The sequence below is a fragment of the Ahaetulla prasina genome, chromosome 3 (genome assembly GCF_028640845.1).
Source record: "Ahaetulla prasina isolate Xishuangbanna chromosome 3, ASM2864084v1, whole genome shotgun sequence".
Lineage (NCBI taxonomy): Eukaryota > Metazoa > Chordata > Lepidosauria > Squamata > Colubridae > Ahaetulla > Ahaetulla prasina.
This window is the reverse complement of record NC_080541.1, coordinates 227,498,863-227,513,951: the sequence shown is the minus strand read 5'-3', so window position 1 is coordinate 227,513,951 and position 15,089 is coordinate 227,498,863. Positions and strand designations below refer to the sequence as shown.

At 45.3% G+C, this 15,089-nt stretch overlaps 1 protein-coding gene across 1 annotated transcript in view; it reads left to right on the top strand.

Moving 5' to 3' along the window:
* Positions 1 to 1,215: 1,215 nt before the first annotated feature.
* Positions 1,216 to 15,089, top strand: part of ANGPT4 (angiopoietin 4) — a 57,680-nt gene continuing 43,806 nt past the window's right edge. The window contains exon 1 of the mRNA XM_058178157.1: positions 1,216 to 1,728. Within this exon, the coding sequence (XP_058034140.1) occupies positions 1,411 to 1,728 (318 nt within the window). The 5' untranslated portion in view covers positions 1,216 to 1,410. The remainder of the gene's footprint in view (positions 1,729 to 15,089) is intronic.

The following is a 15,089-nucleotide window of genomic DNA, read 5'->3' as shown; positions in this document are numbered from 1 at the left end:
AGATCTGGAAGGGACCTTGGAGGTCCTCTAGTCCAACCCCTTGTTCAAGCAAGGAGACCCTACGCCATCCCAGACAAATGGAGGCCCAGTTTCTTCTTAAAAGCCTCCAGTGATGAAGCACCCACGACTTCTGCAGGCAAGCAGTTCCGCTGGTTAATTGTCCTCACTGTTAGGAAGTTCCAGGTTGACTCTCTCCTTGGTTAGTTTCCATCCATTGTTTCCTGTCCTGCTTTTTGGGTGCTGTGGAAAATAAGTGGACCCCCTCTTCTTTGGGGCAACCCCTCATATTCTCTTGTCTTCCTCCTCCTCCTCCTCCTCCTCCTCCTCCTCCTCCTCCTCCTCCTCCTCCTCCTCCTCACCTTCTTTCTCCCCCCTCCTCCTCCCCTCTCCTCCTCCTCCTCCTCACTTTCTTCCTTCTCTCTCCCCTCCTCCCCTCTCCTCCCCGTCTCCTCCTCCTCCTCTTCCTCCTCACTTTCTTCCTCCTCTCCTCCTTCCTCCTCCTCCTCCTCTCCTCCCTCCTCTCCTCCTCCTCCTCCTCCTCTCCTCCTCCTCACTTTCTTCCTCCTCTCCTCCTCCTCCTCCTCCTCCTCCTCCTCCTCCTCCTCCTCCTCCTCCTCCCCTCCTCCTCCTCCTCCTCCTCCCTCCTCCTCTCTTCCTCCTCACTTTCTTCCTCCTCCCCTCCTTCTCCTCCCCTTCCTCCCCTCTCCTCCTCCTCCTCTCTCCTCCTCCCCTCACTTTCTTCCTCCTCTCCTCCTCCTCCTCCTCCTCCCTCCTCCTCCTCCTCCTCCTCCTCCCTCCTCCTCCTCCCTCCTCCTCCTCCTCCTCCTCCTCCTCTTCCTCCTCACTTTCTTCCTCCTCTCCCCTCCTTCTCCATCCCCCTTCCCTCCCCCTCTCCTCCTCCTCCTCTTCCCCCTCTCCTCCTCCTCACTTTCTTCCTCCTCTCCTCCTCCTCCTCCCCTCAACCTCCCCCCCTCCTCCTCTCCTCCTCCTCCCCTCCCCCTCCTCCTCCTCTCCTCCTCCTCCTCTTTGCAGGACTGACCTCATACCTCCTGAAACTCGCCCGGATGATTAAAGAAAAAGGAGAAAAAAACAAAAACCCAGACTTGTTGAGGAAGGCGGGGGGGGGGGGCTGTCAAAAAAAGGGGGGAGGAAAGGAGGAGGGGCAGAGGGAGAAAGGAAGTTCTAATTTTACAGAATGTGAAAGCATTGGAACGGGGGTGGTGGTGGTGGGGGTCGAATCAGCCTGACCCACAGAAGGAAGTAGAGCAGCCCTCCCCGCTGGCATCAGCCCCAGTCTCGCATCCCCGGGGCCAGCTGCAGCGGAGACTTTCCGCCGACAAAACCAACTTTTGAAGGAGCGGGGAAGAAAGGTTGAGTGGGTGGGCTTTTCTCGGCCCCCACCTGGCCGCCATGCGATTCTTCCTCCTGGCTTTCCTGGCCCTCGGTGCCCTGCTGGCAGCCCGCGGGGCGAAGGGCAACCAGAGGAGGGCGAGCGAGGGGGTCTTCCGCCGCCGCGCCCACCGCGTTCAACAAGGGCGCTGCAGTTACACCTTCGTCCTGCCCGAAGCGGATCCTCCTCCCTGCCAAACCCCCGCAGACCCTCTGGCCATCAACGCCCTGCAGCGGGATTCTCCCGGGGACCCTTTGCCCGGGGGCGACGGGCAGCCCACCCCCAAGGTCCAGCAGCTGGAGAGGATTTTGGAAAATAACACTCAGTGGCTCATGAAGGTAACTCTTACTCTTATTTTGAAAAAGAAGGCGGGGGACGGCAAAGGGGGCAGGTGGGATTCACCGAGGCTGCATAAACGGAGGGATAGAAGAATCGAGACCCCCCTGGAGTGTTAAGACCGCTTTATAAGGCCACACTTGGAATCCTGCATCCAGTTTTGGTCGCCACGGTGTAAAAAGAGATGTTGAGACTTTAGAAAAGAGTACAGAGAAGAGCAACCAAGATGATTAGGGGACTGGACTGGAGGATGAAAGGTAGGAAGAACGGTTGCAGAAATTGGTATGTCTAGTTGAATAGGATAGGATAGGATAGGATAGGATAGGATAGGATAGGATAGGATAGGATAGGATAGGATAGGATAGACATTGGAATGAAGAACAGAACAGGAAGGGAAGGGAAGGGAAGGGAAGGGAATGGACTAGCAAGAGAAGAGAAGAGAAGAGAAGAGAAGAGAAGAGAAGAGAAGAGAAGAGAAGAGAAGAGAAGAGAAGAAGAGAAGAGACATTGGAATGAAGAATAGAACAGAATAGGAATAGAACAGAACAGAACAGAACGGAATGGAATGGAATGGAATAGACTAGGAAGGGAAGGGAAGGGAAGGGAAGAAGAGAAGAGAAGAGAAGAGAAGAGAAGAGAAGAGAAGAGAAGAGAAGAGAAGAGAAGAGAAGAGAAGAGAAGAGAAGAGAAGAGACATTGGAATGAAAATAGAACAGAATAGGAATAGAACAGAATAGAAGGGAAGGGAAGAAAAGGGAGGGGAAGGGAAGGGAAGGGAAGGGAAGCGAAGGGAAGAAGAGAAGAGGAGAGGAGAGGAGAGGAGAGGAGAGGAGACGAGACGAGAGGAGACGAGACGAGACGAGAGGAGACATTGGAATGAAGAATAGAACAGAATAGGAACAGAACAGAACAAAATAGAATGGAATGGAATGTACTAGACTAGGAAGGGAAGGGAAGGGAAGGGAAGGGAAGGGAAGGGAAGAAGAGGAGAGGAGAGGAGAGGAGAGGAGAGGAGAGGAGAGGAGAGGAGAGGAGAGGAGAGGAGAGGAGAGGAGAGGAGAGGAGAGAAAAGAAGAGACATTAGAATGAAGAATAGAACAGAATAGGAATAGAACAGAACAGAATGGAATGGAATGGAATGGAATGGACTAGACTAGGAAGGGAAGGGAAGGGAAGGGAATTCTTTATTGGCCAAGTGTGATTGGACACACAAGGAATTTGTCTTGGTGCAGATGCTCTCAGTGGACGTAAAAGAAAAGATACCTTCATCAAGAATCATAAGGGATAACACTTAATGATAGTCATAGAGTACAAATAAGGAATCTGGAAACAATATCAGTATAAATCACAAGGATTACCAGCAACAAGGTTACAGTCATGCAGTCATAAGTGGGAGAAGATGGCAGATGGGAACGATGAGAAGATTAATAGTAGTAATGCAGACTTAGTGAATAGTTTTGACAGTGTTGAAGGAATTATTTGTTGATCACAGTGATGGTGTTTAGAGGAAAAAAACTGTTCTTGTGTCTTGTTTTAATGAAAAGAAGGACCAAGGGTGACATGATAGCAGTGGTCCAGTATCTCAGGGGCTGCCCTAAAGAAGAGGGAGTCAAGCTATTCTCCAAAGCACCCGAAGGCAGGACAAGAAGCAATGGGAGGAAACTAATGAAAGAGAAAATAACAGAATAACAGAGTTGGAAGGGAACTTGGAGGTCTTCTAGTCTAACCCTTTGCTGAGACAGGAAACCCTCCACCATTTTAGACAAGCGGTTTTCCAGTCTCTTCTTTTTTTTAAAAAAAAAACCTGTTCTCCAAAATTTGTAGAGATTCTCCTTCATCCAGGAAGAGGTCATGGTTCTCCCAAAAGTGCTTTTTCAGGAGGGCAACTGGACTTGATGGTTTTTTTCTTTTGAAAATGTTTCACTTCTCATCCAAGAAGCTTCTTCAGCTCCAGCAAAATAGAATAGAATAGAATTTTTATTGGCCAAGTGTGATTGGACACACAAGGAATTTGTCTTGGTGCATATGCTCTCAGTGTACATAAAAGAAAAGATACCTTCATCAAGGTACAACATTTACAACACAATTGATGGTCAATATATCAATATAAATCATAAGGATTGCCAGCAACAAGTTATAGTCATACAGTCATAAGTGGAAAGAGATTGGTGATGGGAACTATGAGAAGATTAATAGTAGTGCAGATTCAGTAAATAGTCTGACAGTGTTGAGGGAATTATTTGTTTAGCAGAGTGATGGCCTTCGGGAAAAAACTGTTCTTGTGTCTAGTTGTTCTGGTGTGCAGTGCTCTATAGCGTCGTTTTGAGGGTAGGAGTTGAAACAGTTTATGTCCAGGATGCGAGGGATCTGTAAATATTTTCACGGCCCTCTTCTTGATTCGTGCAGTATACAGGTCCTCAATGGAAGGCAGGTTGGTAGCAATTATTTTTTCTGCAGTTCTAATTATCCTCTGAAGTCTGTGTTTTTCTTGTTGGGTTGCAGAACCGAACCAGACAGTTATAGAGGTGCAAATGACAGACTCAATAATTCCTCTGTAGAACTGGATCAGCAGCTCCTTGGGCAGTTTGAGCTTACTGAGTTGGCGCAGAAAGAACATTCTTTGTTGTCCTTTTTTAATGATGTTTTTGATGTTAGCTGTCCATTTTAGATCTTGCGATATGATAGAACCTAGAAATTCGAAGGTTTCTGCTGTTGATACTGTGTTGTCTAGTATTGTGAGAGGTGGAAGTATGGAAGGGTTTCTCCTAAAGTCTACCACCATTTCTACGGTTTTGAGTGTGTTCAGTTCCAGATTGTTTTGGTTGCACCACAAGGCTAGTCGTTCGACCTCTCGTCTATATGCGGATTCGTCATTGTCTCGAATGAGACCAATCACTGTTGTGTCATCTGCGAACTTCAGTAGCTTAACAGATGGATCATTGGAGATGCAGTCATTGGTATATAGAGAGAAGAGAAGTGGGGAGAGCACACAGCCTTGGGGGGGCCCTGTGCTAATTGTACAGGTATTTGATGTGATCTTGCTAGTACCTAAAGCAGGACAAGAAGCAACTAAAGCAGGACAAGAAGCAAGAAACTAATCAAGCAGGGAAGCAACCTAGAACTAAAGAGGAATTTCCTGAAAGTTTGAACAATTCATCAGTGGAACGACTTGCCACCAGAAGTTATGAATGCTCCAACACTGGAGGTTTTCAAGAAGAGATTGGACGGCCATTTGTCTGAAGTGGTGTAGGGTTTCCTGCCTAAGCAGGGGGTTGGACTAGATGATCTCTAAGGTCCCTTCTAACTCTGTTATTCTGTTACCAGGAACTGGAAGATTTTTTTTTGGGGGGGGGGGAGGTTACATCAGCCTTGGCTGGGGCATCTACGTGAGTCACCTGTTGGGATGGAGGGGCAAGAAAAGGCACTTGGCTCACTTCCAAGATCTCTTGCAGTCCACCTGGATCAGGTGAGGTACCTGAGCTTTAGATGTAGCAGGATGAGGGCAGGAGAGCAAAAAGGATCGTAGTTCACTTGCCTTCCCAATGGTTTTATTTATTTTTATTTTTATTTTTTCGCATTTTTATACCGCCCTATCTCCCTAGGGACTCAGGGCGGTTTACAGCCAGATAAAACATACATATAAATACAGAATAAAATCACAGTTAAAAAACTTATTAAATAAGGCCGAATATTTAAAATAGAAATACAAATAATAAAACCCCATTAAAAACCAAATTCAAAATTTAAAAATTCTAGTCCAGTCCTGCGCAAATAAATAGATGTGTCTTAAGCTCGCGGCGGAAGGTTCGAAGGTCAGGAAGGTGGCGAAGTCCTGGGGGAAGTTCGTTCCAGAGGGTGGGAGCCCCCACAGAAAAGGCCCTTCCCCTGGGTGTCGCCAGTCGGCACTGCCTAGCCGACGGCACCCTGAGGAGTCCCTCCCTATGAGAGTGCACGGGTCGGTGAGAGGCAATCGGTGGCAGTAAGTAACCCGGCCCTATGCCATGGAGTGCTTTGAAGATAGTTACCAAAACCTTGAAGCGCACCCGGAAGGCCACAGGTAGCCAGTGCAGTCTGCGCTGGAGAGGTGTCACATGGGAGCCACGAGGGGCTCCCTATATCACCCGCGCAGCCGTTTTCTGAACTAACTGGAGTCTCCGGGTGCTCCTCAAGGGGAGCCCCATGTAGAGAGCGTTGCAGTAATCCAGACGAGATGTCACGAGAGCATGAGTGACCGTGCATAGGGCATCCAGGTCTAGAAAGGGGCGCAACTGGCGAACCAGGTGAACCTGGTAGAAAGCTCTCCTGGCGACGGCCGTCAAATGGTCTTCAAAGGACAGCCGTCCATCCAGGAGGACGCCCAAGTTGCGCACCCTCTCCATTGGGGCCAATGACTCGCCTCCAACAGTCAGCCGCGGCTGCAGCTGACTGTACCGAGGTGCCAGCATCCATAGCCACTCTGTCTTGGAGGGATTGAGCTTGAGCCTGTTTCTCCCCATCCAGACCCGGTTCATTATTTATTAAATTTATATGCCACCCATCTCACCACAGGATGACTTTTCAGTGGCTAATGAAATTGAGTGGATTGTTTATTTCTTTATTTCTTTCTTTCTTTCTTTCTTTAATTAGCCGGCCTTTGTTATTTGTGCAAATAATTCAAGGCGGCAAATGTGTCCCAACATATTTTCCTCCTCCTGTTTTCCCCGTAACAGCAACCCTGTGAGGTAACTATTCCTAATGTTCCTCCTTGATCCCAGTAGAAAGTAGAATTGTAGAACTGAGGGGTCTGGAGGGACCCCTTGGAGGTCATCTAGTCCAATCCCCTGCTCAAGAACAGAAGTCCTTTGTCGTGTCCCACTCCTCCTCTGACGGCCAGGTCTGTAAAGTCTGTCTCAAGCGTGGCCACGAAGCCTCTGCAGCTTTGTCAAAGTCCTGTCAGAGTTCTCAGGGCAGGCAGGAATCCAAGGTGTGACTTCAGCAACCAGATTAGACTTTGGAATGGAATGCCAAAAAGCAGATCCTTTATATAGGCCATGGGGTGTGGCTCCATGACTCAGCACTTATCCAGGCCTGCCCCTCCCTTCCTTTTGCTGACGTCGCCTCTCCATTCTCCGGAAGCGGGGATCTGCCCACCTTTCGTCCTCCTGCTCAGCTGCCGGCAATTCTAGCTCGTGGCTGGCTTCGTGCTCACACGCTGTAGGAGGGAGGATTGTTTGCTCAGTCTGTCCAGGCATGGTGCCAGGGCTGGGGGCTGGAGGCATGCTAGGCCATTCTTCTTCACTATCAGTCTCTGGCTCAGATAGCAGGAGATGGGAGGGGCCCGGCTGAAGAGAGGAGGGTGGGCGAGGCACAACATCCTTATACAATCGCGGCCAAATGGTTGTCCAATCTTTTCTTGACAACCTCCAACGATGAAGCACCCACAGCTTCTGACGGCAACTTTTCTGTTGGTTGATTGTGGAAAACTGCTGTCACGTCGCCTCTTAATTCTTCTCTTCATTAGTCTAGACATATTTAGTTGGTTCATCCTATGATTTAGCCTCCAGACCCTGAATTATCTCGGTTGCTCCACTCTGCACGCTTTTTATAACCTCAGCGTCGCGTGTCCAAAATGAATCTTGTCGTTTGTGCCTTGAGTAAGAACTTTGGGTTGATCCAACGATCCATGGCTTCCCCATTTTTTGTCTCTCTGTGGTCTTTTTTTTTTTTTTATTTGCATTTATATCCCGCCCTTCTCCGAAGACTCAGGGCGGCTTACACTATGTTAGCAATAGTCTTCATCCTATTTGTATATTCATATACAAAGTCAACTTATTGCCCCCAACAATCTGGGTCCTCATTTTACTTACCTTATAAAGGATGGAAGGCTGAGTCAACCTTGGGCCTGGTGGGACTAGAACCTGCAGTAATTGCAGGCAGCTGTGTTAATAACAGACTGTCTTACCAGTCTGAGCCACAGAGGTCTTCTCCATGAGTCTTCTCCAAAATCAAACCATCAGTACCTTTCCAGCTATGGATGATCTGGTTCCAGAGCTCCAGAGTCCTCCCTTCCTTGGCACACGATCGCATTTTTGACCTGCATTTATGGATGTTTGCAATGTCCCTTCGTCATGTGTCGTTCATTTTCAACGTCCTTGCTTGGAAACTGGCGTTCACTTCCGGTTTCCAGTAAAAACCGCTCCATGGTGAATAATACGTTTTGCTGAACAACTGAAGGGTTCATTTAACTACTACCATAAAAATGGGGGTAAAACCAGGTCTGGTCATATAGTTGTTGTGTCTCGTCCAATCTCACCTCAGCCGGGGTCTTCTTATCTGCTTCCGAACACGGAAGAAGAAATACCTCCAGCCCCCAGCCCTGGCTCCATGCCCAGACAGGCTGAAGAAGAAGAAATACCTCCAGCCCCCAGCTCTGGCTCCATGCCCAGGCAAACGGAGCAACTAGACCCCTCCCCCTCCTCCACAGCATGTGAGCCTGAGGAAGGTTTATTACCAACAGCTGCCGACTGGAGTGACCCTCGCGTCAGAAGACTTGATAGGCGGAGGCAACAGAAGGAAGGGAGGGGCAGGCCTGGATAAGTGCTGAGTCATGGAGCCACACTCCATGGCCTATATAAAGGATCTACTTTCTGGCATTCTCTGAGTCAGGCAAAGTCGAACATACCTTGCTGAAGTCACTTTCTGGTCTCCTGCCTGCCTTGAGGACTTTGCTAGGACTTTGGCAGAGCTGCAGAGGCACGCCTGATTCGGATTTCCCTGACCCGGCCGTCAGCGGAGGAGTGGGACACGACAATAGTTAAGTCATATGAGCCGCAGTGGTGCAGTGGTTAGAGTGTAGCACTGCAGGCGACTTCTGTTGACTGCCGGCTGCCTGCAATTTGGCAGTTCAAATCTCACCAGGCTCAAGGTTAGACTCAGCCTTCCATCCTTCCGAGGTTGGTTAAATGAGGGGGCCAGAGGCTGACTCTGTAAACCGCTTAGAGAGGGCTGTAAAGCACTGGGAAGTGGTATATAAGTCTAAGGGCTATTGCTATTCACCCTAAATTTCTTGTAAATATTAGGAGGCGATTGACAGATTCTCTAGTCTTCAAGAAAAACAAAACAAAGCAAAATTTTGTTTTGAAAACTTTGAAATGTAGCCATAAATGAAATGTTCCCATAATTGCTGCCCTTTATCTAGTTCTATTGTATATCTAAATTTTTTTGCCCCTGCTATCATGGTTTCTATTACTTGTTCTTTTTCTAATTTACCTCCAAGTAAATTAGGGGCCTCTGTGGCTCAGACTGCTAATGCAGTCTGTTATTAACAGCAGCTGCCTGCAATTACTGCAGGTTCTAGTCCCACCAGGCCCAAGGTTGACTCAGCCTTCCATCCTTTATAAGGTAGGTAAAATGAGGACCCAGATTGTTGGGGGGGCAATAAGTTGACTTTGTATATAATATACAAATAGGATGAAGACTATTGCTTAACATAGTGTAAGCCGCCCTGAGTCTTCGGAGAAGGGCGGGATATAAATGCAAATTTTAAAAAAAGGAAATAACTCTAGAATTTTTAAATCATTTTCTCCTCTGTTCCTGTGAGTATCTCACCCAATTCTGTCATCTCCAGGTAAAAACCATATAACTTTGCATCTTTTTCGTATCTCGATTGTATTTGCAGTTGTGCATACCACTCCATAACAATCCCTTGTTCTACTAGTTCTTGTTAGAATAGGAGCTGGAAGGCACCCTAGAGGTCTTGTAGTCCAGCTCCCTGCTCAAGCGGGAGAACCTATACCATTTTAGATAAGTGACTTGACTTGACTTGACTTGACTTGATTATTTTATTTTATTTTATTTTATTTTATTTTATTTTATTTTATTTTATTTTATTTTATTTTATTTTATTTTATTTTATATTTTATTTTATTTTATTTTATTTTATTTTATTTATTTTATTTTATTTTATTTTATTTATTTTATTTTATTTTATTTTATTTTATTTATTTTTATTTTATTTTATTTTTATTTTATTTTATTTTATTTTATATTTATTTTATTTTATTTTATTATTTTATTTTTATTCAGTTTAGGCCTCACCCCATTCCAAACTGCTCCGGGTGGCTTGCAGTGTAACCACACTATAAAAATACAATGCCGGATGAATAATCAGGGACAAAATAAACAATGAACAAGAAAAATAAGAACATTTAAAAAAATAAAAAAAAGAAACCAAGAACAACATGGTGGTCCGGCCACAATACACAGAACAGAGGGGTTTGATTCTAAGGGAACTTTGTGAAAATTTGAGAACAGATTTGGGGATCATTGCAATCCTGTCCTGGTCCGTTCCTCTTTCCCCTTCATGGCACTTTATATAAACAGAAGACTTATTCCATCCTGGGAAACAGGGTTTAAAACAAAATATTTATGTCAACTGCTGGCAAAGAGATTGGATTAATATTGGATATACTCAGCACAGCTTTGGAAGTTCTTCTCATTGACTCACGTGATATCGATTTGATTATGTACCATCAACTCACAATTAGCAACCACAGAGAAGTTTCCCCCCCATCGTCATGTGTTCCTAATCTGGTCTTTCAGGTCTCCTAAATGGTGCCCTCATCACCCCTGTTCTGAGTGATAGAATCATTACACTGGTAGGGCTGGAAGGGATCTTGAAGCCTATTCTAGACTTCACAGACTTCAGAGGATAATTAGAACTGCAGAAAAAATAATTGCTACCAACCTGCCTTCCATTGAGGACCTGTATACTGCACGAGTGAAGAAGAGGGCCGTGAAAATACTTACAGATCCCTCACATCCAGGACATAAACTGTTTCAACTCCTACCCTCAAAACGACGCTATAGAGCACTGCACACCAGAACAACTAGACACAAGAACAGTTTTTTCCCGAAGGCCATCACTCTGCTAAACAAATAATTCCCTCAACACTGTCAAACTATTTACTAAATCTGCACTACTATTAATCTTCTCATCGTTCCCATCACCCACCTCCTCCCACTTATGACTGTATGACTGTAACTTTGTTGCTGGTAATCCTTATGATTTATATTGATATATTGACCATTATTTGTGTTGTAAATGTTGTAACTTGATGAAGGTATCTTTTCTTTTATGTACACTGAGAGCATATGCACCAAGACAAATTCCTTGTGTGTCCAATCACACTTGGCCAATAAAAATTCTATTCCATTCCATTCCATTTTATTCCATTCCATTCCATTCCATTCCATTCCATTCTACTCTACTCTACTCTTTCCTAATTTCATTCTATTCTATTCTATTCTATTCTATTCTATTCTATTCTATTCTATTCTATTCTATTCTATTCTATTCTAGTCCAGGGGTCACCAACCTTTCGAACCTCAGGGACCACTAAATTCATAATTTTAAATCCCACGGACCACTAATATGAACTGCCTAATGACCGGCTAGGTGGGCGTGGCTAGGTAGTAATGTGACTGGATGGGCGTGGCCAACTCGATGTCACTCACTTCAAGGGGCACCTCACTGGCTATACTCACCCGTTGTTCTGTCCCCCTCCCCACCTCACAAATAAGAATGCATGAGCGAGCGTCTAACAGTCATTTAATTTACAACCGACCTGAATTTCTTTTTGCGGATAAAAGACTTGGCAGCTGCGGTTCAAAGGCCTGCCAAGTTACTTATCACTTGGCAGAGACGGGAGTCCACGTGTCAGAAGCCGTTGCCAGGGCAGCCAAGATTTCACAGAATAATTCCTTCACACAGTCCAGGCCTTAACTTAAAAACAACCGATCTGAAGTTCACGCTTCATAGTTTTGTCCGTCACAGGGACTACGGAGCAACTCCACCCGCTTTTATCCCCTATGGGGTGTGGCTCAGTGACTCAGCAATCTCTGGGCCTGCCGCACCTCTTCTTTTGCTGCGCACGCCTCTCTTTTTGACGCTGCCTGGGATCAATCTAGGATTGATCCTCCTCGCCCTCTTATCTGTGGGGGCTCTGACACGCCTTCTTCCTGGCCTTCTGCTGGCACCTGAGGCGTTGCCAGGAAGGAGGGACCTGGAGAGGGAGGCCTTGTCGGCTCCTCTCTCTCACTCTCAGAGTCATCCTCCTCCATGAGGACAGGCTCGGGAGCCAGAGTCACAACACCCCTCCCCTCCCAGCCCCTCCTCGCCTGCCTACCTGAAGTCCTTAGGGAAGGAAGCCATTGTTGGAGCTAAGCAGCCACCATGAGAAAGAGTAGGCAAAACAATTCAGTTCAAATTGGATCTGACGAGGAGGAGGCTCAGCAGAAGCACCTCACTGAGGACCAGGAGCATAGGCTTTCCAAGCAGAGGGGAGACCTGCGGGTGTGCAAGACCAGGTACCGGCGCCTGGAGGCTCAGCAGGTTGAGATGGTCAGCCAGTTCCAGGCCATGATGCAGTCCCACTGGAACAAGGCCCTCCGGCTCTATGCCACCAGCGACGCTTCCCTCCAGCCTTCGCCCAAAGCCCCACCCCACACCAGGAGGCTGAAGTAGACCCCAAGTTGGAATTTTTTGCCCCCCTCTGACCCACACAAAAAGACCCTGAAAGGAGAGACTCTCTGCAGCAACACAAATGTTCATTGCATGTATCCAGCCCAGGCACTGTAGTTTCAGGATCCCTGATATAATGCAATATATAAAATGCAAATAATTTTTCTGTGGACCACCAAAATTTTCTCGCAGACCACCGGTGGTCCACGGACCACCAGGTTATTTATTTTTATTTTTATTTATTTATTTTGTCACAACAATATAGGTAACTATCATACAGAAAGGTTATATAGTATATAAAGGTATAGAAGAAAAGAAAAACAATAGGACAGGAACGGTAGGCACGTTTGTGCGCTTATGCACGCCCCTTATGGTCCTCTTAGGAATGGGGTGAGGTCAATAGTAGAAAGTTTTTGGTTAAAGCTTTTAGGATTATGGGAAGAGACCACAGAGTCAGGTAAAGTATTCCAAGCACTGATGATTCTGTTACAGAAGTCATATTTTCTGCAATCTAGATTAAAGCGGTTGACATTAAGTTTAAATCTATTGGTTGCTCTTGTATTGGTGACCATTGTTCTAGTCCATCCCTCTGACCAAGGCAGGAGTCCTTATTCCATCTTGGACAAATGTCTACATAGACTCTCAATCATCCAGGTCACAGTTATCCCCAAAATGCTCTCTTTTTTTTTTCAAAAGACAACTGGACTTTGTTTTTCCTTGAAGACGTTTCGTTTCTCATCCAAGAAGCTTCTTCGGTTCTGAGTGAATGGTGGAGGAAGGAAGGATTTATAGTCTTGGCAATCATTTGGTCCTTAAGATGACTGCGAGCTGACTGCAAGGAATATAAATCTTTCCATTCCCCACCATTCAGTCAGAATTGAAGGAGCTTCTTGGATGAGAAGCCAAACCTCTTCAAAGATAAAACAAAGTTCATTTGTCTTTTGAAAAAAACACCTTTGGGACATCCTGGATAAATGGTTGTCCAATATTTTTTTTAAAAAAAACCTCCAATGATGCAGCATCCATAACTTCTGAAAGCAAATTCTACCACTGATTAATTGTTCTCCCTGTCAGGAAATTCCTCATTATTTCCAAATTGGATCTGACCAGCTTCCACCCATTGCTTCTTCTTGTCCTGCCCTTATTCCTGGTTATCCTCTTCTCTTCTACTTTTCCAAATATTATGGACTTCTGAAAGGTGCTCTATCTTCAGATTGATTGATTGATTGATTGATTGATTGATAGAATAGAATAGAATAGAATAGAATTGAATTGAATTGAATTTTTATTGGCCAAGTGTGATTGGACACACAAGGAATTTGTCTTGGTGCATATGCTCTCAGTGTACATTAAAAAAAAAAAGATACGTTCATCAAGGTACAACATTTACAACACAATTGATGGTCAATATATCAATATCAATCATAAGGATTGCCAGCAACAAGTTATAGTCATACAGTCATAAATGGAAAGAGATTGGTGATGGGAATGATGAGCAGATTAATAGTAGTGCAGATTCAGTAAATAGTTTGACAGTGTTGAGGGAATTATTTGTTTAGCAGAGTGATGGCCTTCGGGAAAAAACTGTTCTTGGGTCTAGTTGTTCTGGTGTGCAGTGCTCTATAGTGTCGTTTTGAGGGTAGGAGTTGAAACAGTTTATGTCTTGGATGTGAGGAGTCTGTAAATATTTTCACGGCCCTCTTCTTGATTCGTGCAGTATACAGGTCCTCAATGGAAGGCAGGTTGGTAGCAATCATTTTTTCTGCAGTTCTAATTATCCTCTGAAGTCTGTGTTTTTCTTGTTGGGTTGCAGAACCGAACCAGACAGTTATAGAGGTGCAAATGACAGACTCAATAATTCCTCTGTAGAATTGGATCAGCAGCTCCTTGGGCAGTTTTACTGAGTTGGCGCAGAAAGAACATTCTTTGCTGTCCTTTTTTAATGATGTTTTTGATGTTAGCTGTCCATTTTAGATCTTGCGATATGATAGAACCTAGAAATTTGAAGGTTTCTACTGTTGATACTGTGTTGTCAAGTATTGTGAGAGGTGGAAGTATGGAAGGGTTTCTCCTAAAGTCTACCATCATTTCTACGGTTTTGAGTGTGTTCAGTTCCAGATTGTTTTGGTTGCACCACAAGGCTAGTCGTTCGACCTCTCGTCTATATGCGGATTCATCATTGTCTCGAATGAGACCAAGCACTGTTGTGTCATCTGCGAACTTCAGTAGCTTAACAGATGGATCATTGGAGATGCAATCATTGGTATACAGAGAGAAGAGAAGTGGGGAGAGCACACAACCTTGGGGGGGCCCTGTGCTAATTGTACAGGTATTTGATGTGATCTTGCTTAGCTTCACCTGCTGCTTCCTGTTTGTTAGGAAGCTTGTGATCCACTTACAAGTCTGTTCCGGTACCTGTAGCTGGTTTAGCTTAGTTAGAAGAATGTCTGGAATGATGGTATTGAATGCTGAACTAAAGTCTACAAAAAGGACCCTTGCATAGGTCTTTGGAGACTCAAGACATTGTTAATTTATAGTTCCTCTCCCACAATTGTTGCCATTTGTCTAGATCTATTGAATATCCAAAATTTTTGGCCCATTGTTTCCTTTACTTGTTCATCTTCTAATTCAATGCCTAACAAAAAAATTGTAAATTTTTAAAATTAATTCATCCTCCGTTCCCGTGAGGATCCTATCCAAAAAATCTCACTCTCTAAACGGCACTTCGGTGCCTGGATTCTTAGCGTTGAGAAATCCAACACTCATTTGAAGTGGATTCAAATGTTTTGCAGGATGGTTGGGATTCTGCCCGTGCTCCAGTCTGGCCACTGTTTCTCTTTTAATTAGTTTTAAGTTGCAACT